We start from the raw sequence: 23,539 nt of genomic DNA, 5'->3' as shown, positions 1-23,539 counted from the left end.
CATCTTCCTCTCACCCCAACCCTTCCCTCTCCACTGGCACTACCAGCCTCCCTCCCCGCTCTGTTCCCATCTCTCATCCGTGCCGGGTCTTTACCATTCCCTCCGACCTTCAACTCTCTGAGGCAGAGCGCTCTGTCCTCAGTAAGGGCCTCGGATTTACACCTCAGCGAGTTCCGCGTACGCCAGGACGCTGAACTCATCTTCCGCCGGCTACTTCTCCGAGCTTACTTCTTTGGCAAGGTCTCTCCTACCCACAACGATGAACCCTTCTCCCGTCTTCAACCCTCCTCCTCTTCATGGACACTCCGCTTTGGTCTTCTGCCTGCTCTGGATCTCTTTATTACTAATTGCCGACGGGACATCAACCGTCTCGACTTCACCACACCCTGTTCCAATTCCAGCCTAACTCCTTCCGAACGCTCTGCTCTCCACTCCCTCCGCACCAATCCCAATCTCACTATAAAACCCGCTGATAAGAGGGCGCTACTGTTGTCTGGCGTACCGACCTCTACCTGGCCGAGGCACAGTGACAACTCTCTGATATCTCCTCTTATTTACCCCTTGATCATGACCCCACTAAGGAGCACCAGGCCATTGACTCATATACCATCACCAACCTTATCAGCTCTGGGGATCTCCCATCCACTGCCACCAACCTCATAGTTCCCATGCCCCGCACTTCCCGTTTCTACCTCCTACCCAAGATCCACAAACCTGCCTGTCCAGGTAGACCTATTGTCTCAGCTTGCTCCTGCCCCACCGAACACATTTCTGCATACCTTGACACTGTCTTATCCCCCCTTGTTCAATCTCTTCCCACCTAGTTTCGTGACACTTCTCACGCTTTGAATTTTTTCAATGATTTTAAGCTCCCTGCCCCCCACCGTCTTATTTTCACCATGGACGTCCAGTCCCTATACACCTCCATCCCCCACCTGAACGATCTCAAAGCTCTTCGCTCCTTTTCGTATTTCAGACCAAACCAATTCCCCTCTACCACCACTCTCCTCCGTCCAGCGGAAGTAGTTCTTACACTCAATAATTTCTACTTTGGCTCCTCACGCTTCCTCCAAAGCAAGGATGTAGCCATGGGCACCCGCATGGGTCCCAGCTATGCCTGCCTTTTTGTTGGCTTTGTGGAACAGTCTATGTTCCAAGTCTATACGGGTATCCATCCCCCTCTTTTCCTTCGCTACATCGACGACTGCATTGGCGCTGCCTCCTACACGCATGACTTCATTAACTTTGCCTCCAACTTTCACCCTGCCCTCAAATTTACCTGGTCCATTTTCAACACCTCCCTCCCCTTTCTTGATCTTTCTGTCTCCATCTCTGGAGACTGCTTATCTACTGGTATCTACTATAAGCCTACAGACTCTCACAGTTACCTGGACTATTCCTCTTCCCACCCTGTCCCTCGCAAAAATGCTATCCCCTTCTCACAATTCCTCCGTCTCCGCCGCATCTGCTTTTCATTCCAGGACGAAGGAGATGTCTTCCTTTTTTAAACAAAGGGGCTTCCCTTCTTCCACCATCAACTCTGTTCTGAAACGCATCTCTCCCATTTCCCGCACATCTGCCCTCACCCCATCTGCCATCCACCCCACTCGGGATAGGGTTCCCCTTGTACTCACCTAGAACCCCACCAGCCTCCAGATCGAACGTATAATTCTCCGTAACTTCCGCCACCTCCAACGGGATCCCACTACCAAGCACATCTTTCCCTCCCCCCTCTTTCTGCTTTAATATTCTTTTCTCGCTTTAAGTAGCCAAGCGCAAGTCATACCCGGTTTTCTGGTACAGACCTGTGTCGGCGGATTTGAATGCCACAGATTTAGGCTTCAGCAGACGATATACCTCATGGTGCATCCACAGCTTTTGGTTTGGGAATGTACAGCAAGTCTTTGCTCTTTGCACGTTGAACTTTGTTTTTCCTATTGTTCCATGCGGCGGAAAATATTTTGTGAACTGTTTGAAATGATTGTAAACTGTTGTGCATGTAGGGAAGCCCTCGGCTTTGGGGGATGCACAAAGATTTGGGGATGGGCATGGCGAGCATGGATTGAATTAGAATTTCATTGTCGAGGCAGCCATTTTCTGAACTGTGACACGATTCTGCTTCTGAGATAATCTAAAGTGCATCTGGAGTGTCAGCGGATTTGGGGTGCGCACTGAAATGGGGATAGCGCACATTTAGGGATTTGGGGTGCGCACTGAAATGGGGATAGCGCACATTTAGGGATTTGGGGTGCGCACAGAAATGGTGATAGCGCACATTTAGGGATTTGGGTTTGCGCACGGACACAGGGTGTATTCATTCTCCAATATGGCGGCGCGCACTGATTCGCGAATTGTGCAGACGTAGGGCTGTGTCGTCAAATATGGAGGTTCACATGTGGCTGTACACGGATTTTGAGTGACTCCCAGAATTGGATGTATCGGCCGATCTGGAGTGGCGATTTTTAATACTGAGACCGGCATTTCGGGAACTGTTTGAAATAATTCCTGCTCTGAGGGCTATGTTTGCGGGGGATGTCAGCATGTGTGGGTGCGCACTGAGTTGGTGATTGAGCTATGGATTGGTGGTTTATAGGCACATGACTTTGGGGGATGCAGACGGATTTGGGGGTGTGCGCAGAATAAGGGGTTGTGTCGGCGAACATGAGGGCTCTCCACTCAGCCTTAGATCTCTCGGACAATAGCAATACACAAGTCAGGCTGCTGATTACAGCTCAGCGTCCAACACAATCAGACCCTCAATTGTAATCAACAAGCTCCAAAACCTGGGCCTCTGTACCTCCTTCTGCAACTGGATCCTCACCAGGAGACCCCAGTCTGTGTGGACCAGAAATATAATCTGCTCCTTGCTGACAATCAACACTGGCACACCTCAACGATGCGTGCTCAGCCCACTGCTCTACTCTCTCTACACCCACGTCTGTGTGTCTAGGCTCATCTATAAACTTGCTGACGACACAACTATTGTTGGTGGAATTTCAGACGGTGACGAGGAGGAGTACAGGAGTGAGATAGATCAGCAAGTTGAGTGGTGTCGCAGCAACAACCTTGCACTCAACATCCTGAGGACAAAGGAATTGATTGTGGATTCAGGAAGGGGAAGTCGAGGGAACACACACCAGTCCTCATCGTGGGATCAGAAGTGAAAAGGGTGAGCAGTTTCCATTTCCTGCCTGTCAACATCTCTGAGGAACTATCCTGGGCCCAACATATTGATGCAGTTACAATGAAGGCACAATATCTGCTATATTTCATTCGGAGATTGAGGGGAATCGGTCTGTCACTAAAGACACTTGCAAATTTCTACAGATGTACTGTGGAGAGCATTCTAACTGGTTGCATCACTGCCTGGTGTGGAGAGGCCACTGCACAGGATCGGAAATTGCTGCAGAAAGTTGTAAACTCAGCCAGCTCCTTCATGGGCACTGGACTCCACAGCATCCAGGACACATTCAAAAGATGATGCCACAAAAAGGTGGCATCCATCATTAAGGACCCCCATCACCCAGGACATGCCTTCGTCTCATTGCTACCATCAAGGAGGATGTACAGGACCCTGAAGACACACTCAATGTTTCAGAAACAACTTCGTCCCCTCCACCGTCAAATTTCTGAATGGACAATGAACCCATTAACACTTCCTCAGGATTTTCCCTCCCGTTTTGTACTAACGTTTAAATTTAATTTATAAATACTTACTGTAATTTATACTTTTTATTACCATGTATTGCAATGTACTGCTGTCACAAAACAACAAATTTCACCATTTATGCGGGTGATATTAAACCTGATTCTGATACACAAACACACACAGCTGGGCTCAGACATACAACACTCCCACATTCCTCCCTTTGTGACAGTCTGCTTGCTCCGTGGCCCCCGGTATGAAGCTCAAACTATTGCAACACATGCCCTTTAAATTCATGGCTGAGGCTGTGTTGTGTCTGTTCACTGTTTGAGTTCGATATTAAATGAAGAGCATTGAATGGGAAGGAAGGTTTGAATACAAGAATAAAGATCTCCTCTGAAGGTATATGGGGTCCTGGTGAGAGCGTACATGGAACACTGTGCACAGGTCTGGTCTCCCTCCCAGTCAGAGAGATTACACTGACTGGCCCTGTCTCAAAATTAGAGCGATAACAAGTGGTCTGACTGAGACAGACACAGTCTCACAAGGTATTGACAGGGTGGGGGCAGGAATGACGTTTTTCCTCACTGGGTGTTGAATCAGGGGTCACAGACTCAGAATCAGATGTCAGCTCACAGAACTTAGAAGAAGAGTGCGGCGAATCTTTGGATTTTTTCCATAAGTTTTCTAAAGTCAAAAGGCATATTAGAGGGCTCAGCGAAGATGGGAACGTTGCAGGAAAGTGGCGCTGAGATCAAAGATCAGCCATGATCGGAGTGAAATGTCGAACTGGCGCAAGGGGCCGAATGGCTACGCCTACTCCTGTTTCCTATTTTCGAAAGCACGAATTTACCTTTGCGCCTTGTTCTCCTTGGCCTTCAGCCTGTCCGATTGCACAGGGGAGCGGTGAGAGCACCGGAGATCCATCGGCAGCCGCTGCGGGTCAGACCCGGGCTCCCAGCAGCAGGGGACAGGTCTGGGAGGAAAGTCCAGACAACAGGCCCCGATTCTCGGCGGGGAAAGACCGGGCACCCTCCGTGTAGCTGAAACATCTCACGGAATCTCCACCAGTCGCTTTACCTCTGCCATGGGAAGGATTCACCCGGCTGGTGTTGCAACCTTTACCCGAAATTTAACTCCCAATCTCCGGCCTCTCCTCGGGTCCACTCGCTCTCAGTTCCAAACCTCGGACCGCTCCGAACATTCAGCATCCCGCCCACTGACACCCCTCAGCCAATAGGAGGAAGACTTCCCCGGCGGTGCCGTTGATTGGCTGTGAGTGTGTCTGAAGACGGGCTGCTGCTGGGAGCTGGAGATGTCAGTCACAGTTTGTTCACCGAATCAAAGCAAGTTCCCCGAGGCTCAAAGTTCAAAGTAAATTTTATTGTCAGAGCACAGATAACTCACCACATACAACCCCGAGAAGCATTTTGCTGCGGCGATGGGGAGAAAATCTGCAGGATAGTAACTATGACTGGATCAGTGAAAGACCAGCCAGAGTGCGGACGACAACAAACTGTGCAAATGCAAACATTAATAAATAGCAATAAACAACAGGAACATGAAATAACCGCAGCGGCTGCCGACGGATCTCCGGAGCTCTCACCGCTCCCCTGTGCATTCTGACAGGTTGAAGACCAGGGTAGAACAAGTCGCAAAGGTAAACACCTGGATTAGCAAATAAGAAACAGGCTATTCGGCCCCTTGCGCCTGTTCTGCCCTTCACTCGGAACATAACACTATAAGACCATAAGACATAAAGGCAGAATTAGGCCATCTGGCCATCGAGTCTGCTGCGCCATTCAATCACAGCTGACCCTTTTTTCCCTCCTCACCCCCAGTTCCTGGCCTTCTCCCCGTAACCTTTTAATGTCATGTCCAGTCAAGAACAGATCAACCTCTGCCTTAAATACACCCAACGAGGTAGCCTCTACAGCTGCATGTGGCAACAAATTCCACAAATTCATCTCGCTTTGCCTGAAGACATTTCTCCGATTCTCAGTTTTGAAAGGGCGCCCCTCTATCCTGAGGCTGTGCCTCTTGTCCGAGACTCTCACACCATGGGTAACATCTTTTCCACATCTAACTCTTCTACCTGTTAACATTCAAAAGGTTTCAATAAGGTTCCCCTCACCATTTTGAATTCAACCGAGTACAGACCCAGAGCCATCAAACGTCCCTTTCATACCTGGAATAATCCTTGTGAAATTCATCTGAACCCGCTCCATGTCTGACCTTTGACCTCAACACCACTTTCCCGCAATGTCCCCATCAGCGCTGAGCCCCAGAATATGTCTATTAAATTTAGAAACCCTTTGGAGGAAATTCCAAAGATTCGCTGCACTGGTGAGGAAATTTCTCCTCATCTCAGTCCTGCTGAGGTGAACTGTGATATTCAGTCTGTGAACCCTGGCTCCACAGCCCAGCCCGGGGAAACATCATTCCTGCCCCGACCCTATCAATATCCTGTGAGATTGAGCCTGTCCCTTTTACTTCTCTAATTCTGAGACAGGCCCAATGCGATCAGTCTCATTCACACTACCTCCGATTTCACTCATCTTGATACGATGATTGGTTGTGGGAGCATCTCAACGGACGGTAAGTGAGTGTAGTCATCCTGTGTTGTTCCCGAGCCTGATGGTTGAGGGGTAGTAACTGTTCCTGAACCTGGTGTTGCGAGTCCTGAGGCTCTTGTACCTTCTCCCTGATTGCAGCAGCGAGAAAAGAGCCTGGCCTGGGTGGTGAGCATCTCTGATGATGGATGCTGCTCTACTCCGACAGCGTTTCATGTAGATGTGCTCAGTGGTTGGGAGGATCCACCCGGGATGTACCGGGCCGAAACCAATACCTTGTGTCGGTTCATCAGGAAGGCGATGAACTACTTTGATGATCGGGAGACATACTGGGGATATGGGGGAGAGGGTCCCTCCCCGTCTGATCCTTGCTGCATGCCCGGAGATCACTCCCACAGCGCGCTGCCCCGAGATTACTGCAGTGGAGACGAGACGGTCACTCACCTCTTTGCGGACTGTGGGCTGGCGAAGATACGTGGAGAAAGATGCAAGGGCCTGTGCCACAGCAGCTGCGTGACAGAAGGCTCACTGATCCTCGGGTAAAGACATTGCACGATTTATCCCTGTGAATATTTCATGGCAAATAATGTTTATGTTAAAAAAAACATCAACATCTGGGCTCTGTCCAGAATTGTGGAAACTGGCCTTTCACTGGAGCTGGGACAGTCATGGGTAAAGTCAGAAAGTTTCTTCAGGACTTCACCGACCAAAATTATCTTTTCCACCCTGTGACGTAGAATGTCCAGTCCTGGACGTTTCCCTGCAGACACAGCATCTGTCTTGTCACAGCACAATACGCTCTCGACATCCCCACTTTCATGGCATGAACTAATTTAATAGTTGTTTTAAATAGTTACTTAACCCCGGTTTTATACCCCAGTCTGACTCTGTACACCGCGAGAAAAAAATTAAAAACCGAGATGCTGGAGGAACTCAACGGGTCATGCAACATCTGAGGGAAATGGCAATCGAGATTTCAGTTTGAAACAGTCCAGCTGAAGGATCTCGACCTGAAAGTCGATTTTACATTTCTCTCCACAGATGCTGCCTGAACCGCTCAGTCCCTCGAGTTCCTTACTCGATATTCCAGCATCTGCAGTCACTTGTGCCTCTCTTTTCAGAACTTGTCCCTTTCCGTCCTGCCTCGGACTGAACCAGGCTCTTCTCTCCGGCTTCATTTCTGTTCTGCTTCTTCTTTAGTCAATCACTCCTATGGAGCACAGGCCGCCAACAGCAGCTCGTCAGAGTCCCCTGTCCAGGGCGAAGGGTACTGGCCCTGTGGCTTCTCCTTTCACTACACGACTTCAATCGTCTTCCAGGGGAAGGTCCGTCCGATGTCATGGATGAGGCCTTTCAGTTTGAGTTCTGTGCACTGCCACTTTTCGGGATGAGGTTGCAAACCGAGGCCCAACTCCTCTTCTTTCGCAGCCGGGCGTAGGCAGTCCATGGCCGAGTTTTCATTTATGTTCTGATCTGTTTAATCTATTGCTGATCCCACCCTGCGATGGAGATTACCACTATTACTTCCCACTGAACACATCCAGCAGCAGAATGTTCATTCCCTGAGACTGTTCCGACATGCTTAATCTGTGTTGTGTCTGAGTTGTTTGATTCCACGAGTCTGCAGCGCGCGTAGTGGACAGTCGCGGTACTGCAGGGGATCAGCAGCTCCCGGAAGTGAAAGCATTCTGAATCAGGAAGTGCTGGAAGTTAACATGGCTTCGAAAGGACAGGTCGAGAGTTGGACCGAGGAGACAATTTGTCCCGTCTGCCTGGATTTCTTCACCGATCCGGTTATATTGGAGTGCGGACACAACTTCTGTCGCTCTTGTATCACACGGTGTTGGGAAAGGGGGGAGAGAAACTCCTGCCCAGAATGTAGAGCGGTGTTTGCTGACCGCACCCTCAAGGTCAATCGGGCCTTAGCAAATCTGGCCGAAAAAGCTCGAAATCTAAACCTGAATCCGAAAGGGAAGGAAAGTAAACGTCACTGCGAGGAACATGAGGAAGAACTGAAGCTGTTTTGTGAAACGGACAAGACACTCATCTGTCTGATCTGTAGAGACGCGCAGGAACACAGAGAGCACCGCTTCAAGCCGATTAAAGAAGCTGTTAAAATCTGCAAGGTAAAACTAACCCTGAATCGATACTCACTCCATCCTCAACACCGCACGAGCCTCCATAACCAACATATCGTTCTTCGCAACATATCGTTCCCCATCCCCAAAGGGATTCCACCACCAAGCACATCTTTCCGTCCAACAACCCCCCTCCACTCCCTCCACACAAGTCTCCAGGCTCTGTAGGGATCGCTGTCTACATAACTCCCTTATCCACCAGATCCTCTCCACTGATCTCCCTCCTGTCACTGATGCCTGCGAGCGGGACAACAGCAACATCTGATTCCTACACCTCCTCCCTCGTCATCACGCAGGACCCCATCAGTTGCATTCCTCCCGTTTCTAACATTATCGATTGTCCTTTCGTATCAGATTCCTTCTTCTCCAGCCCTTTACCTCTTCCACCTGTCCCCTCTCAGCTCCTCACTTCATCACCCTCCCCCACGTTCCCCCTCACGTTGTCTCACCCGTCACCTGTCAGCTGGTTCTCGTCCCCAACCTTTTTATTCTGGCTTCTGTCCCATTCCTTCCCAGTCATAATGAAGGGTCTCATCCCGGAACACCGACTGTTTATTTCCCCTGAATAGATGCTGCCTGACTCACTGAGTTCCTCCGGCATTTTGTGTGATAATCGGGTTTGATCACCTGTTTATTTTGATGCATCTTTGTTTCTATTTCCTTCACTCTCTGACTTCCAGGATCAGCTAAAATCTTCCTTAGACTCTCTCACAAAAAAGAAATCAGACTTCCAGGAAAAGGAGCAGCAACAGAAAGAGAAGATATCCGGAGTTCGGGTGAGGCTTCCTGAGCGGAATTTGTGATATTACTGTCGAGCTTTGCTCCATTTAATGCAGAATAGCCGAGTGTCGCAGCTCCAGTGACCTAGGTTCGATCCTGACCTCTGCTGCTGTCTGTGTGGAGTTTGCATGCTCTCCCTGTGGCCATGACAGTTTCAGACACTTTCCAAGGACAGGCTGGATGAATGGTTAATTAAAGTTAACCCTGTGAGGGTGGGGAAGGGTGTATGTGAATCAGGTGGGAGTTAATGGGTCAATGGGGAGAATAGGTTTCAGGAAAACGTGAGGGAATGGGGTTGATGGGAATGTCTCAGAAGTAGTATGGACCCAAATGGACCGAATGGTCACCATAATGTCATAAGGAAATACAACACAGCAATACAGCAAACTAATCTTCACCTTTCATTTGACAGAAACAGTCACAGAGTCTTCAATCCCACATCACATCCCAGTTTGATGAACTGCGACAGATTATCACTGAGAAAGAGCAGAGCTTACTCAGGGATCTCAGGGAAGAAGAGAAGAGGATTCTCAACCCAATGGAGAAAAATTTTCTTAAGATTCAAGAGACTATAAGGATTATTCAGGAGGAAATCTCAGAGTTAAAGGAACAGATAGATCAAAAAGACGGTGTGATATTTCTCAAGGTGAGGGATTACATTTCAATTTGTTTCTTTAAAATTGAACTAAATGAACAGTGGTATATTTGAAATAAACACAGCACAGCGGCCAATTCTACCAAATCAATTGCCGCTGCTGGTGTCCTCACACAGAGTGTTAGACAGATCGGAGACAGATTGATATTCGATTCTTTATCAGCAACATACAATATTTAAGCAATGAAATTTCAGCATAATTCATCGTAAATTAAACTGCAATGAATCGGTCAACAAAAGATACAGCATCTGCCAGTCGCAGGCTCAAAACAGCCCAGAGCAAAGTACAAATATGTAACTTATTCCCTTCACTTTCACCAGGTCCCCACTCACGTGACTGATTATCGAAATAAACACGTAACACAGAATACAATGCAGACAGAAAACAGATGCGTTGCTCCTGCACACAGCATTTACAAATGGCAGTAAACAGTTTCTCACCATACAATTGATGCAACTTTTCAGGGTTGTTGTTTCCCCAAAACTGGACTTCCACAACATCTGTACATCCCAGGACAGAAAGCAATCTTTTCTGAAATGATTTACTCTGATCATAACACAGAGCTGCTGACTGTTTCCTTAATTACCACATTAAATATCCTCTAAAACTCCCATTAACACCCAGTTCCAGTCACAGGCTGCGAGTGTGTCTGGTGCGGTGGGTGTGAGGGTCTCTCTGTCAATCAGTGAGAACAAAGAATGTGACCCACACATCAGACTTATCCTCCATATCCGGTTTCCATCAGATTACAGAAACTTTCACTGTCTCTGCATTTTCAGATAAGTTTTACATGGGATTGTGTCCCATTCTCCTTCATGAGCAGGCCATTCTGTCCATCTTCTATCAGTTTCCCCTCTGTCACAATCCTCCTGCCACCTACTCACCACAACCAGCAACAGTGCCCCGAACTCCCTGGTCCCTCACGTGTTTATCCAGCCTCCCCATCACAGTCATTTCCATTTCAACCACTCCTGTGTCACTGAGTTCCACATCCTCTTCACTAAATTTCTTGTGGGATTTACTAAAAACCACCTGGCATTTTATCTTGGACTGAAGGTCTGTCCATAAATCGAAACATAGAAACAAAGAAAACCTCCAGCACAATACAGTCTCTTTGGCCCACAGTTCTGTGCCAAACATCTACTTACTTCAGAAATTACTTCCAGTTAGCCATAGCTCTTTATTTTTCTAAGCTCCATGTACCTATGTAGAATCTCTTGAAAGACCCTATCGCATCCACCTCCACCTTCGTTGCTGGCAGCTCATTCCACCCATTCCAAAACACTTACCCTGGCCATCTCCTCTGTACTACTTCCAAGCACCTGTGTCTTCTCGTGTGAGCCATAATCGAGGTACTTTTTCCACCTTCGCGCAATCAAATCCATCACTGATCTTAAATTGTTCCATTTTATCATTCTGACGTCTTATCCAGATGGTAATGCACAGCCTGTCCTGTCTTTCCTGTCAGTTCCATCCTGTCAGTTCCATCCTCTCAGTATTGGTCTAATTTTGAGAAATATTCCCTGTAATTTTCCCCATGGTTCTGTATTGCTGGTGTGTGTGTGTGTGTGTGACTGTGGGAGTGGGAATTTTCAACACCTTGTAATGATTTGGATGAAATTCAGGATGTGGACAGTAAGTCCAAGTCTAATCAGATTTGTGTTTTTATTTATTTCAGGAGGAAGCTCGTCGGAACAGAAGGTAGGACAGGCTCTTTACTGAAACCCTGTATGGATTTGTAAAAATGTTCAAAATTCCAGTTTATCACCAGCAGTTTAATATTTACAGAATCAGTGACGATGTCCAGGAATTGTCAGTGACAGATGAGACCCTACCGGTTGAAAAATTCGATCACCCCTATTTGTTGAAAACAGTGCTGAGAGAAACGCTTGATGCTATTAATCGAGGTAAAACTTACAAAGATTCTTTCCTCCCCACTCATGAGGGTTAATTTAGTTCCAATCTGAGGCAAAGATTGTCTGTAATACTGGGCTGAAGGGGAACTGAAGTTTATTTCACATCAACCCCACTGACTGGGAGGCATCACTGTCACATGGTCAGCTGGAGATGTCAGACCCCTGGACACACCAGCACAGGGTCACAATACAACCAATACACGGACTGGCTGATGAACCACTGTGTCCTGATCCCAGACACACTGCACTAACACACCAGGACATGAATTTGAATCCTACCTCAGTAGCGGGGAATTTAATACTGACTTGATGATATTGTAGGGAATAAAAGCGGGTATCAGTGTGGTGACCGGGATTGTCAGGAAAATACGCAAGTCCTTCATGTGCCCTGTGAGTGCAGACTCTGACTGACACAGGTCTTCCCCCTTCCGGATCAGCATCTCTCACTGTTGTTAGAGGCAGAAGAGGGGAGTGGTCGTGATCGGGGACTGAAGCGTCAGGGGAACAGACAGGAGAATCTATTAATGTGAATGGGACACCCGAATGGTATGTTGCCTCCTGGGTGCCAGGGTCAGGGATGCCTCGAATCGCGTCTGCAGCATTTTAGAGAGGGAGGGAAAACAGCCAGATATCTTGTTGCATTTTGGGACCAATTACATAGGAAGTAAAAACAAAGAGATCCTGATAGGAAAATGAAACATGAAATTGAATTGAATTGAATTGAATTGACCTCTTTACTTACATCCTTCATACGCATGAGGATTAAAAAATTTTATGTTACATCTCTGTCGCAATGTGCAAGGTGCAATTTATAGTAATTTATTATAAACAATATGTATAACATGCTGATCAATATAACATAAAAATACAGTTGTGTCCACATGAGTTAAGCAGTCTGATGGCCTGGTTGAAGAAGCTGTCCCGGAGTCTGTTGCTCCTGGCTTTTATGCTGCGGTACCGTATCCCGGATGGTAGCAACTGGTACAGTTTGTGGTTGGGGTGACTCTGGTCTACAAAGATCCTTCAGGACCTTTTTACACACCTGTCTTTGTAAAACAAGTTAGCAAACAATATCAAATTGTTATTCAAGTATTGCTAAAAAAATACGTTTGTAAAACAGATGAGAGTGGGTATAGGACTGCTGGAAAATGACGCCGGATATATAATAACTCGGGATAAAGATGAACTAAATGAGTATATTGCATCATTCTTCCCCGTGGAAGACACTAACACTGTGCCCGGTGTTGTAGGGTTCGAGGGAAGAGAAGTGAGTGCAGTTACTGTTACAAGGGAGAAGGTGCTCAAAACGCAAAAAGACCTAAAGGTACATAAGTTACCCGGACCAGATGAACTGCACCCTAGTGTTCTGAAACAGGTTACAGTAGAAATTATGGAGGCATTTCAAATGATCTTTCAAAAATCACTGGACCCTGGCATGGTGCCAGAGGTCTGGAAAATGGCAAATGTCACTTAGCTCTTTAAGTAAGGAGGAAGACAGCAGAAAGGAAATTATAGACAGTCAGCCTCACCTATGTGGTTGGGAAGAAATTGGAGTCAATTGATAAGTATGAGGTTATGGAATACTTGGTGACACTGGACAAGACAGGACAAGTCAGCATGGCTTCATTAAGGGAATATCCTGCCTGACAAACCTGTTGGGATTCTTTGAGGAGATTACAAGCAGGATAGATAAAGGGGATGCAGGGGATGTTGTATATTAGGAATCTCAGAAGGCCTTTGAAAAGTTGCCACACATGAAGGTGGTAACCAGGTTAAGAGGCCATGGTAATACAGAAAAGTTACAGGCATGGTTAGAACATTGGCTGATTGGTAGGGAACAGCGGATGAATGTAAAGGGATCCTTTTCTGGTTGGCTGCCAGTGACTCGTGTTCCACAGGGATCAGTGCTAGGGCACCATCATTTTATGCTGTATATCAAGATTCAGCTGATGGAATAGACCGTAAGATATAGGAGCAGAAATAGGCCTTTCGGCCCATTGAGTCTGCTCCAACATTCAGTCATGGGCAGACCCAATTCTTTCAGACATCCCCACTCCCCTGCTTTCACCCCATACCATTTGTTGCCCTGGCTAAATGAGAACCGATATACCTCTGCCTTAAATATGCCTTGGCTTCCACAGCCACTTGTCGCAACAAATTCCACACACGAACTAAAGTAACTTCTCCGCATCTCAGTTCTAAAAGGACGTCCTTCAATCCTGAATTCATACCTTCTTGTCCTAGAGTAGATGGCTTTGTTTCCAAGTTTGCAGATGATATGCGTGCGCGCACACACACACACACACACACACACACACACACTATCAGAGTGCGACACACGGCCACAGAAATAGGCACAAATTCCCATTTAGGATTGAAATCTGCCGTCCTTACCCAGTCTGTCTGTTCTGTGGCACTGAGCTGCCCTCTGACGTGACGTCACATCAACACTTCACAGACAGACTCCGGGGTGAGATTCCTCAGGAGGATGATCAGGGAGGGTTTGATGGATGTTGAACTCACGGCCCACTTCATCAATCTGCAAGACTAAGATGTCTTCTTGAGCATGTCCCATTTGTGTTTGTTTGCCCCCCCCCATCCCTCTAACCATTTCCTATATGTGTACCTGTCTAAATTTATTTTACAGTATTTTATTTTTACCTGCTTCTACAGCGTCTGAGGGCAAATTCCATTTACCAACCTCCCTCTCTATGAGAATGTTACCCGATAGACCACTCATAAAAATTTCCCGTCTCACTTTCAATCTGAGGCCTTTGGTTCTGTACTCCCATTTCTTGGAAAAAGAAACGTTATTTAAGCTCCTTATGAATTATTTACCTCGATAAGGGGTCATACCTGAACATCCTACACTACAGCTGAATAGCCCAAGCCTTTAAGCCAAGCCCCCCCAGTCCTGGTAACATCCCCCTGAAGCCTCCTGTCCAGTGTAATGACAACCTCCCCATATTCGGGAACCGGAAATGCAGACAATACTCCAAGTGTGGTCTATCATCGACATCAAAGGCCTTGCTGAATTTCATGTGGACAGTGTGGAACAGGGTGATGAATACAGGACTGAAGGTGTTTTATTAGATTGGGATGCCTTGTGCAGGAAGGCACAGAGTCGAATGTACTTCCTAAGAAGGTTGGTGTCATTCAATGTCTGCAGTGAGATGCTGAAGATGTTCTATAGGTCAGTTGTGGAGAGCGCCCTCTTCTTTGTGGTGGCGTGTTGGGGAGGAAGCATTAAGAAGAGGGACGCCTCACGTCTTAATAAGCTGGTAAGGAAGGCGGGCTCTGTCGTGGGCAAAGGACTGGAGAGTTTAACATCGGTAGCTGAGCGAAGGGCGCTGAGTAGGCTACGGTCAATTATGGATAACTGAACATCCTCTACATAGCACCATCCAGAGACAGAGAAGCAGTTTCAGTGACAGGTTACTATCAATGCAATGCTCCTCAGACAGGATGAAGAGGTCAATACTCCCCAATGCCATTAGGCTTTACAATTCTACCTCCAGGACTTAAGAACTTTTTAAAAGCTATTAATGCTTTTTGAGACGGTGATTTAGATGCATATCATATTTTTTTTACTGAGTTAAGTATTGTATGTAATTAGTTTTGCTACAGCAAGTGTATGGGACATTGGAAAAAAGTTGAATTTCCCCATGGGGATGAATAAAGTATCTATCTATCTATCTATCTATCTATCTATCTATCTATCTATCTATCTATCTATCTATCTATCTATCTATCTATCTATCTATCTATCTATCTATCTATCTATCTATCTATCTATCTATCTAAGAAGGGCGGCGTGGGAGCTAGATTCTGAAGGAAGGAAGTTTTTTTTAAAAAACTTTGCGTACAAGAACGGCGAGACTGCGTAGGACAGCGCGGAGAGTTTGAAAAGATGACCACCCTATACAGCGGGCAGCGGAGTGGGTGGCAGCAGAGTGTAGGGCTTTGGCTCAACGGGCTTAGGCGGTAACGGGAAGAGGCGAGAGCGAGGCACCGACTCTTTTTCTCCCCTTGGCAAATCGGCCCGGACGGACGGGGGAACAGAGGGGCACATTAGCTAATGGTTTAAAAAGTCCGTGTGCTTGGCGAAGTAAGTGGGTGAGTAGACCTATCTTTCTTTGTTTCATTCCTGTAGAATTAGGTAGCATGTCTGCAGGGTTAGTGCTTTGTTCAGGGTGTCAGATGTGGGAATCCTGGGAGACCTCCAGCCTCCCTGACAGTCACATCTGCACCAGGTGAACCGAGATTCAGCTCCTCGGAGACCGTGTTAGGGATCTGGAGCTGCAGCTTGATGACCTACTGCTTATTAGAGAAAATGAAGAGGTGATAGACAGGAGCTACAGGGAGGTAGTCATCCCTAGGCTACAGGGGTCAGAAAACTGCGTGACTGTCAGGAGAGAGAAGGGAAATGCCCTGATAGTGGAGTGCACCCCTGTGACTGCCCCCCTCAGCAACAAGTATATCGTTTCGGATGCTGTTGAGGGGGATGACCTGACAGGGGACGGCCACGGTGACCGGGTTTCTGGCACTGAGCCTGGCGCTGTTATGCAGGAGGGAAGGAGGGAGAAGAGGAATGCGGTAGTCAGAGGGGATTCCATAGTCAGGGGAACAGACTGGAGATTCTGTGAGCCTGGTAGAGATACCCGCATGGTGTGCTGCCTCCCAGGTGCCAGGGTATGGGATGTCTCGGATCGGGTCCAGAATATTCTGAAGGGAGAGGGCGTGCAGCCAGCTGTCTTGGTACATGTTGGTACCAATGACATAGATAGGAAAAGGGAGGAGGTCCTGAAGAGAGATTTCCGGGAGTTAGGAATGAAGCTGAGAAGCAGGACCTCTAGGGTAGTAATCTCAGGATTGCTACCTGTGCCACGTGCTAGCGAGGGCAAGAATAGTAGGATCAGGCTGATGAATGCGTGGCTGAGAGACTGGTGCAGGGGGCAGGGCTTCAGATTCTTGGATCATTGGGATCTCTTCAGGGGGAAGTATTAACTGTTCAAAAAGGACGGGTTACACCTGAACCATAGCGGGAATGTTTAATAGAGCTGTTAGGGAGGGTTTAAACTAATTTGGCAGGGGGATGGGAAACCGGAATGATAGAGCGGAGGAGGGGGAAAACAGAAATAAATCTAAGATAGTGAGCAGTAAAGATGTCAGGAAGGACAGGCAGGTGATGGGGCAAATTTGCAGCCACTGGGATGAGTTGCAGTGCAATCAAAAGAAAAAGTATTAAATACTGGACTTAAGGTGTTATACTTAAGTACACACAGCATAAGGAATAAGGTGGATGATCTTGACGTACAGCTACAGATTGGCAGGTATAATTTTGTGGCCATCACTGAGACGTAGCTAAAGGATGCATGTCTCTGAGAGCTGAACGTCCAAGGATACAGGGTTTATCGGAAGGATAGGCAGGTAGGCAGAGGGAGTGGCATGGAAATGATATTAAATCATTAGAAAGAGGTGACATAGGATCGGAAGGTGCAGAATCTTTATGGGTTGAGCTAAGAAATCGCAGGGGTAAAAGGACCCTGATGGCAGTTATATACAGGCCTCCTAACAGCTGCAGTGTGGTGGACTACAAATTACAACAGGAAATAGAAAAGGCTTGCCAGAAGGGCAGTGTTATGATAATTGTGGGGGATTTTAACATGCGAGTGGATTGGGAAAATCAGGTCGACACTGGATCTCAAGAGAGAGAATTTGTAGAATGTCTACGAGATGGCTTTTCATAACAGCCTGTTGTTGAGCCCACTAGGGGATCAGAGGTACTGGATTGGATATTGTGTAATGAACCAGAGGTGATTAGAGAGATTGAGGTGAAGGAACCGTTAGGAGACAGTGATCGTAACATGATTGAGTTCACTGTGAAATTTGAGAAAGAGAAGCCGAAATCCGATGTGTCGGTATTGCAGTGGAGTAAAGGAAATTACAGTGGCACGAGAGAGGAACTGGCCAAATTTGACTGAAAAGGGACACTAGCGGGAGGACAGCAGAGCAGCAGTGGCTGGAGTTTATGCGAGAAGTGAGGAAGGTGCAACACAGATATATTCCAAAAAAGAAGAAATTTTCGAATGGAAAAAGGATGCGACCGTTGCTGACAAGAGAAGTGAAAGCCAAAGTAAAAGCAAAGGAGAGGGCATTCAAGGAAACAAAAATTATTGGGAAGACAGAGGATTGGGAAGTTTTTAAAAGCTTACAAAAGGAAACTAAGAAGGCCATTAAGAGGGAAAAGGTGAACTATGAAAGGAAGCTAACAAATAATATCAAAGAAGTTACTACAAGCTTTTTCAAGTACATAAAGAGTAAAAAACGGGTGAGAGTGGATATAGGACAGAAAGAAAATGATGCTGGAGAAATTGTAATGGGAGATAAGGAGATGGCTGAGGAACTGAACGAGTATTTGCATCAGTCCTCACTGAGGAAGATATCAGCAGTATACTGGACACTCAAGGGTGTCAGGGAAGAGAAGTGTGCGCAGTCACAATTACGACAGAGAAAGTACTCAGGAAGCTGAATAGTCTAAGGGTAGATAATTCTCCAGGACCAGATGGAATGCACCCTTGTGTTTTGAAGGAAGTAGCTGTGGAGACTGCGGAGGCATTAGCAAAGATCTTTCAAAAGTCAATAGATTCTGGCATGGTTCCGGAGGAGTGGAAGATTGTAAATGCCACTCTGTTATTTAAGAAAGGGGCAAGGAAGCAAAAAGTAAATTATAGACCTGTTAGCTTGACATCGGTGGTTGGGCAGTTGTTGGAATCAATTGTCAAGGATGAGGTTCCCGAGTATCTGGAGGCATATGACAAGATAGGCAGAACTCAGCATGGTTTCCTTAAAGGAAAATCCTGCCTGACAAACCCATTGAAATTTTTTGAGGAGATTACAAGTAGGCTAGACAAGGGAGATGCAGTGAATGTTGTGTATTTGGATTTTCAGAAGGCCTTTGACAAGGTGCCACACATGAGGCTGCTAAACAAGATAAGAGCCCATGGAATTACGGGAAAGTTACATATGTGGATCGAGCGTTGGCTGATTGACAGGAAACAGAGAGTGGGAATAAACGGATCCTATTCTGGTTGGCTGCCGGTTACCAGTGGTGTTCCACAGGGGTCCGTGTTGGGGCCGCATCTTTTTACGTTGTATATCAACTATTTGGATTATGGAATAGATGGCTTTGTGGCTAAGTTTGCTGATGATACAAAGATAAGTGGAGGGGACGGTAGTGCTGAGGAAACAGAGAGTCTGCAGAGAGACTTGGATAGATTAGGAGAATGGTCAAAGAAGTGGCAAATGAAATACAATATTGAAAAGTGTATGGTCATGCACGTTGGTAGAAGAAATAAACGGGCAGACTATTATTAAATGGAGAGAGAATTCAAAGTTCTGAGATGCAATGGGACTTGGGAGTGCTCGTGCAGGATACCCTTAAGGTTAACCTCCAGGTTGAGTCAGTGGTGAAGAAGGCGAATGCAATGTTGGCATTCATTTCTAGAGGAATAGAGTATAGGAGCAGGGATGTGACGTTGAGGTTGTATAAGGAACTGGTAAGACATGACTTGGAATACTGTGTGCAGTTTTGGGCTCCTTATTTAAGAAAGGATGTTCTGACATTGGAGAGGGTTCAGAGCAAATCCACTAGAATGATTCTGGGAATGAGAGGGTTAACATATGAGGAACATTTGACCGCTCTTGGACTGAACTCCTTGGAGTTTAGAAGAATGAGGGGGGACCTCAGAGAAACATTTCGAATGTTAAAAGGCATGGACAGAGTGGTTTTGGCAAAGTTGTTTCCCATGATGGTGGAGTCTAGTACGAGAGAGCATGACTTAAGGATTGAAGGGCGCCCATTCAGAACGGAGATGCAAAGAATTTTTTTTTTAGCCAGAGGGTGGTGAATCTGTGAATTTCTTGTGGCAGTGGAGGCCAGGTCATTGGGTGTATTTAAGACAGAGATTGGTCGGTATGTGAGTAGCCAGGGCATCAAAGGTCATGGTGGGAAGGTGGGGGAGTGGGATTAAATGGGAGAATGGATCCGCTCATGATAAAATGGCGGAGCAGGTTCGAAGGGCCGAATGGCCGGCTTCGGCTGCTTTGACTTATGGTCTTATTTGAATGCACCAGTATACATAATAAGGATCTTGTAGCACAGGTAGAGTTTGGCAGGTACAAACGTAGGCAGGTACGACTTTGGTCGAAAAAATTAAACGCATAGACAATTCTGTAAACAGGGCGAAATTCAAAAATCAGAGGTGCAAAGGGACATGGGTGTCCTTGTGCAGGATTCCCTGAAGGTTAACTTGCAGTTTGTGTCAGTGGTAAGATTGGCAAACTCAATGTTTGCTTTCATTTCGAGAGGATTAGAATACAAGAGCAAGGATGTAATTCTGAGGTTTTATAAGGCATTGGTCAGATCACACTTGGAGTATTGTGAGCAGTTTTGGGTCCCTTCTATCGGAAAACATGTACTGGCACTGGAGGGGGTGCAGAAGATTCACAAGAATGATTCCGGGAATGAAAGAGTTAACAGATGAGGAGTGTTTGATGGTTCTGGGCCTGTACTCACGGGAGTTTAGAAGAATGGCTGATTTATTATCCCTCTCAACCCTATTCTCCCGCCTCCTCCCCATAACTTTTGAGACTCTGACTAATCAAGAACTTTACTTATTAACTTCTGCTTTAAAAATCAAACAGGAGAAAATCTGCAGATGCTGGTAATCCAAGCTACACAGGTCCTGATGAAGGGTCTCGCCAGATCTCTCTGACACCTGTCTGGAGAGAGTTGATGTTGGGAGGATGTGGGTGGGTCGAGAACGGTAAGCACAGCCTCCGACTATAGGGATGTCCATTCAGGACAGAGATGAGGAGGAATTCCTTTATCCACAGGATAGTGAATCTGCCACAGGCAACTGTGGAGGTCAAATAATTGAGTATATTTTAAGCAGAGTAACACACACAAATTGTTGGGGGAACGGCAGGCCGGGAAGTTTCTATGGAAAAGAGTAAACAGTCCATGGTTCAGACTGAAACACTTCATCAGGACCTGTGTTGCTTAAGGGTCACTGCAAATTCATCCCGTCCTAATGAGGGGCTGCGGGGGATGGGGTTGTGTGAAAGGGGACAAAGTCATCCTCATCTGCCATCGTTGCCCCCTCCAGCTTCTCATTACCTCTACACACACAGTTCACCCACGGGGTTTCCACCCCTCCCCCCTCCTGGTTCAATCTGCCATTCATCTCTCCCCTACTGGTTCCCATTATCACCTCCTTTACTGTCACAAATCATCACACTGCCCCACTGCACACTCACAAATGAATGTGAACATTGAATGAAGGGCCTGTCCCTGTGCTGTACTGCTCTATGTTCTCTGTTCCCTGTTTCGAAGAATGAGATGAGATCTCATGGAAACACAAAATTCTTTCAGGGGTCAACAGGCAGGAGTGAGGGAGGATGTTTCCCCTATTCAGTGGAAAACCCTTGGGGAGACATTAGTTGTCCACCCGCTTTCGTCGGGTCAAACCTCCCCCCGATCCCCGGGGCCGCGCTACCCGAGTCTCCCCCCCCGATCCCCGGGGCCGCGCTGCCCGAGTCTCCCCCCAATCCCCGGGGCCGCGCTGCCCGAGTCTCCCCCCGATCCCCGGGGCCGCGCTGCCCGAGTCTCGCCCCGACCCCCGGGGCCGCGCTGCTCGAGTCTCCCCCCGATCCCCGGGGCCCCGCTGCCCGAGTCTCCATCCGATCCCCGGGGCCGCGCTGCCCGAGTCTCCCCCCGATCCCCGGGGCCGCGCTGCCCGAGTCTCCCCCCGATCCCCGGGGACTCTCTAATTCTCTGCTTCTCCCTCCAGTCTCTGTCACCCTGGATGTGGAAACGGCGGGTCCGTATGTCGAGGTGTCTGAGGATCGGAAGAGTGTGAGATGGACGCGGACCTGGAGGGATCTCCCTGACTCCGGGAAGAGATTCACAGACCGGCCTTGTGTGCTGGGATCGGAGGGATTCACATTGGGGAGACGTTACTGGGAGGTGGAGGTGACGGGGATTCGGGGCTGGTGGCTGGGAGTCGCCGCAGAGTCTGTGAAGAGGAAGGGATGGGTCAGTCTGAGTCCGGAGACCGGATTCTGGGTCATCGGGCGGGATTATGACGTGTTACATCGGGATTGTGACGTGTCCGGTCTCCCCTCCCCCGAGTCCCGTCTCGCTGCCGGTCCCATCCCCGGGAGGATGGGAGTTTATCTCAGTTACGAGTCCGGGACAGTTTCATTTTACAACGCGGAGACCAAGTCCCGTCTCCACACCTTCACTGGGAATAAATTCACGGGTAAACTTTATCCTTTCTTCGCGCCCTGTGATAGAAACCAGTGGCTGAGAATTTGCTCCGTTTCCGCTCCGGGTCTGTAATCGGGTCGGGTCCCGTGTCCGGCGTCAGGAGTAAAGTCCCTGTAAATATAAATGTGCGGAGAGTGCAGCTAAATACGTGGCTAAGGAGATGGTGCAGGAGGGAGGGCTTCATGTTTCTGGACAATTGGGTTTTGTTCCCAGGAAGGTGGGACCTGTTCCGACGGGATGATTTGCCCCTGAACTGGAGGGGGACTAACAACGTTGCGGGTAGATTTGGAGTGCTGCTGGGGGGCGGGTGGAGGGGGTTAAACTAGATTTGCAGAGGGAGGGGAACCAGAGTGTTAGAGCAGATAGTGAGTTGGAGGAGGATAAAGGTCATGCGAGGACTGCATGTATAGACAGAAATCAAAGGTTTGTACATTAGGTTGTAAATTAATTTTCAGAGCTTTAGAAATTGTAGAAAATAAAGATTTCTAAAAAGATTTTGATGAAGAACATGACCAGAACATATGTGAAAAATTGGCTACTTCAGTTTTACACCTATCGCAATAATTGTCTATGTTAGGAAATATTTTGGATAGTCTCTCCTTTGTTAAATAGTAACAGTGAACAATTTTAAATTGAATTAAACACTGATTGGTTCATATTAAAGAAGAATTGACCATCTTCATTAACAAAGGTCATATTAAGTTCTCTTTCCCAAACTTGTTTGTTCTTTAGTGATTAAGGGGATCTGTTTTTTTTGCAGATTTATTTATTTTTATTTTCGTTTATTTTGTGATGGTCGATTGATGACATTTGAAGAGTTAATTAGTAAATATTCTCTCTCTCATACACACTTACTGCAATATCTTCAGGTTAGACATTTTTACAAAAATAATTATCTCAGTTTCCATATATGCAAGAATCTGATTTGTTGGATAATATTTTGAATATGAATCCTTAAGTAAGAGAATTTGTAATTCTCATTGGTAGAATTTATAATTTATTTTTAATACATTATTACAAAAAGATAACCTCCCACCTAAGGTTTATACATGATAGAAATATTCGTTGTTTCAGACGTGATAGAGGGGGAGGGATGAAAGGGAGAGGAGTGGCATTACTAGTCAGGGAAAATATCACAGCTGTGCATAGACAGGACAGACCGGAGGGCTTGTCTACAGAGGTCATATGGTTGGAGCTGAGGAACGGGAAAGGTGTCTCAACACTAATAGGGGTGTATTATAGACCGCCCAATAGTCAGTGAGAATTGGAGGAGCAAATCTGTATAAAGATAGTAGACCTACTTTCATACCCTTCCTCTTAACTAAGGTTTTTTTTCGGTCCCTTGCTTTCAGCTCTTTTTTTTTTTTGGTAGTCGGCATTATTATTTTCTGTTTTTAAGTGTATTTACAGTTTTGGGGGTTTGAATGTCCTGATTTATGGACTGGAGTTGTGGTTGGACTGCAGTTTTTTTTGTTACGGGGCTTGGGGAGGAAGTAA

General features: G+C 47.0%; 1 protein-coding gene across 1 annotated transcript in view; it reads left to right on the top strand.

Moving 5' to 3' along the window:
• LOC140722674 (zinc-binding protein A33-like) overlaps nucleotides 1–22,114 on the top strand; it is a 41,666-nt gene extending 19,552 nt beyond the window's left edge. The window contains exons 2-5 of the mRNA XM_073037380.1: nucleotides 9,550–9,783; nucleotides 11,472–11,494; nucleotides 11,582–11,700; nucleotides 21,564–22,114. Coding sequence (XP_072893481.1) covers nucleotides 9,550–9,783; nucleotides 11,472–11,494; nucleotides 11,582–11,700; nucleotides 21,564–22,114 — 927 coding nt within the window. The remainder of the gene's footprint in view (nucleotides 1–9,549; nucleotides 9,784–11,471; nucleotides 11,495–11,581; nucleotides 11,701–21,563) is intronic.
• Nucleotides 22,115–23,539: the final 1,425 nt, after the last annotated feature.

This window comes from Hemitrygon akajei, unplaced genomic scaffold (genome assembly GCF_048418815.1).
Source record: "Hemitrygon akajei unplaced genomic scaffold, sHemAka1.3 Scf000083, whole genome shotgun sequence".
Classification (NCBI taxonomy): domain Eukaryota; kingdom Metazoa; phylum Chordata; class Chondrichthyes; order Myliobatiformes; family Dasyatidae; genus Hemitrygon; species Hemitrygon akajei.
Note: the sequence above shows the minus strand (reverse complement) of the source record. Positions and strands in the feature narration are given on the sequence as shown.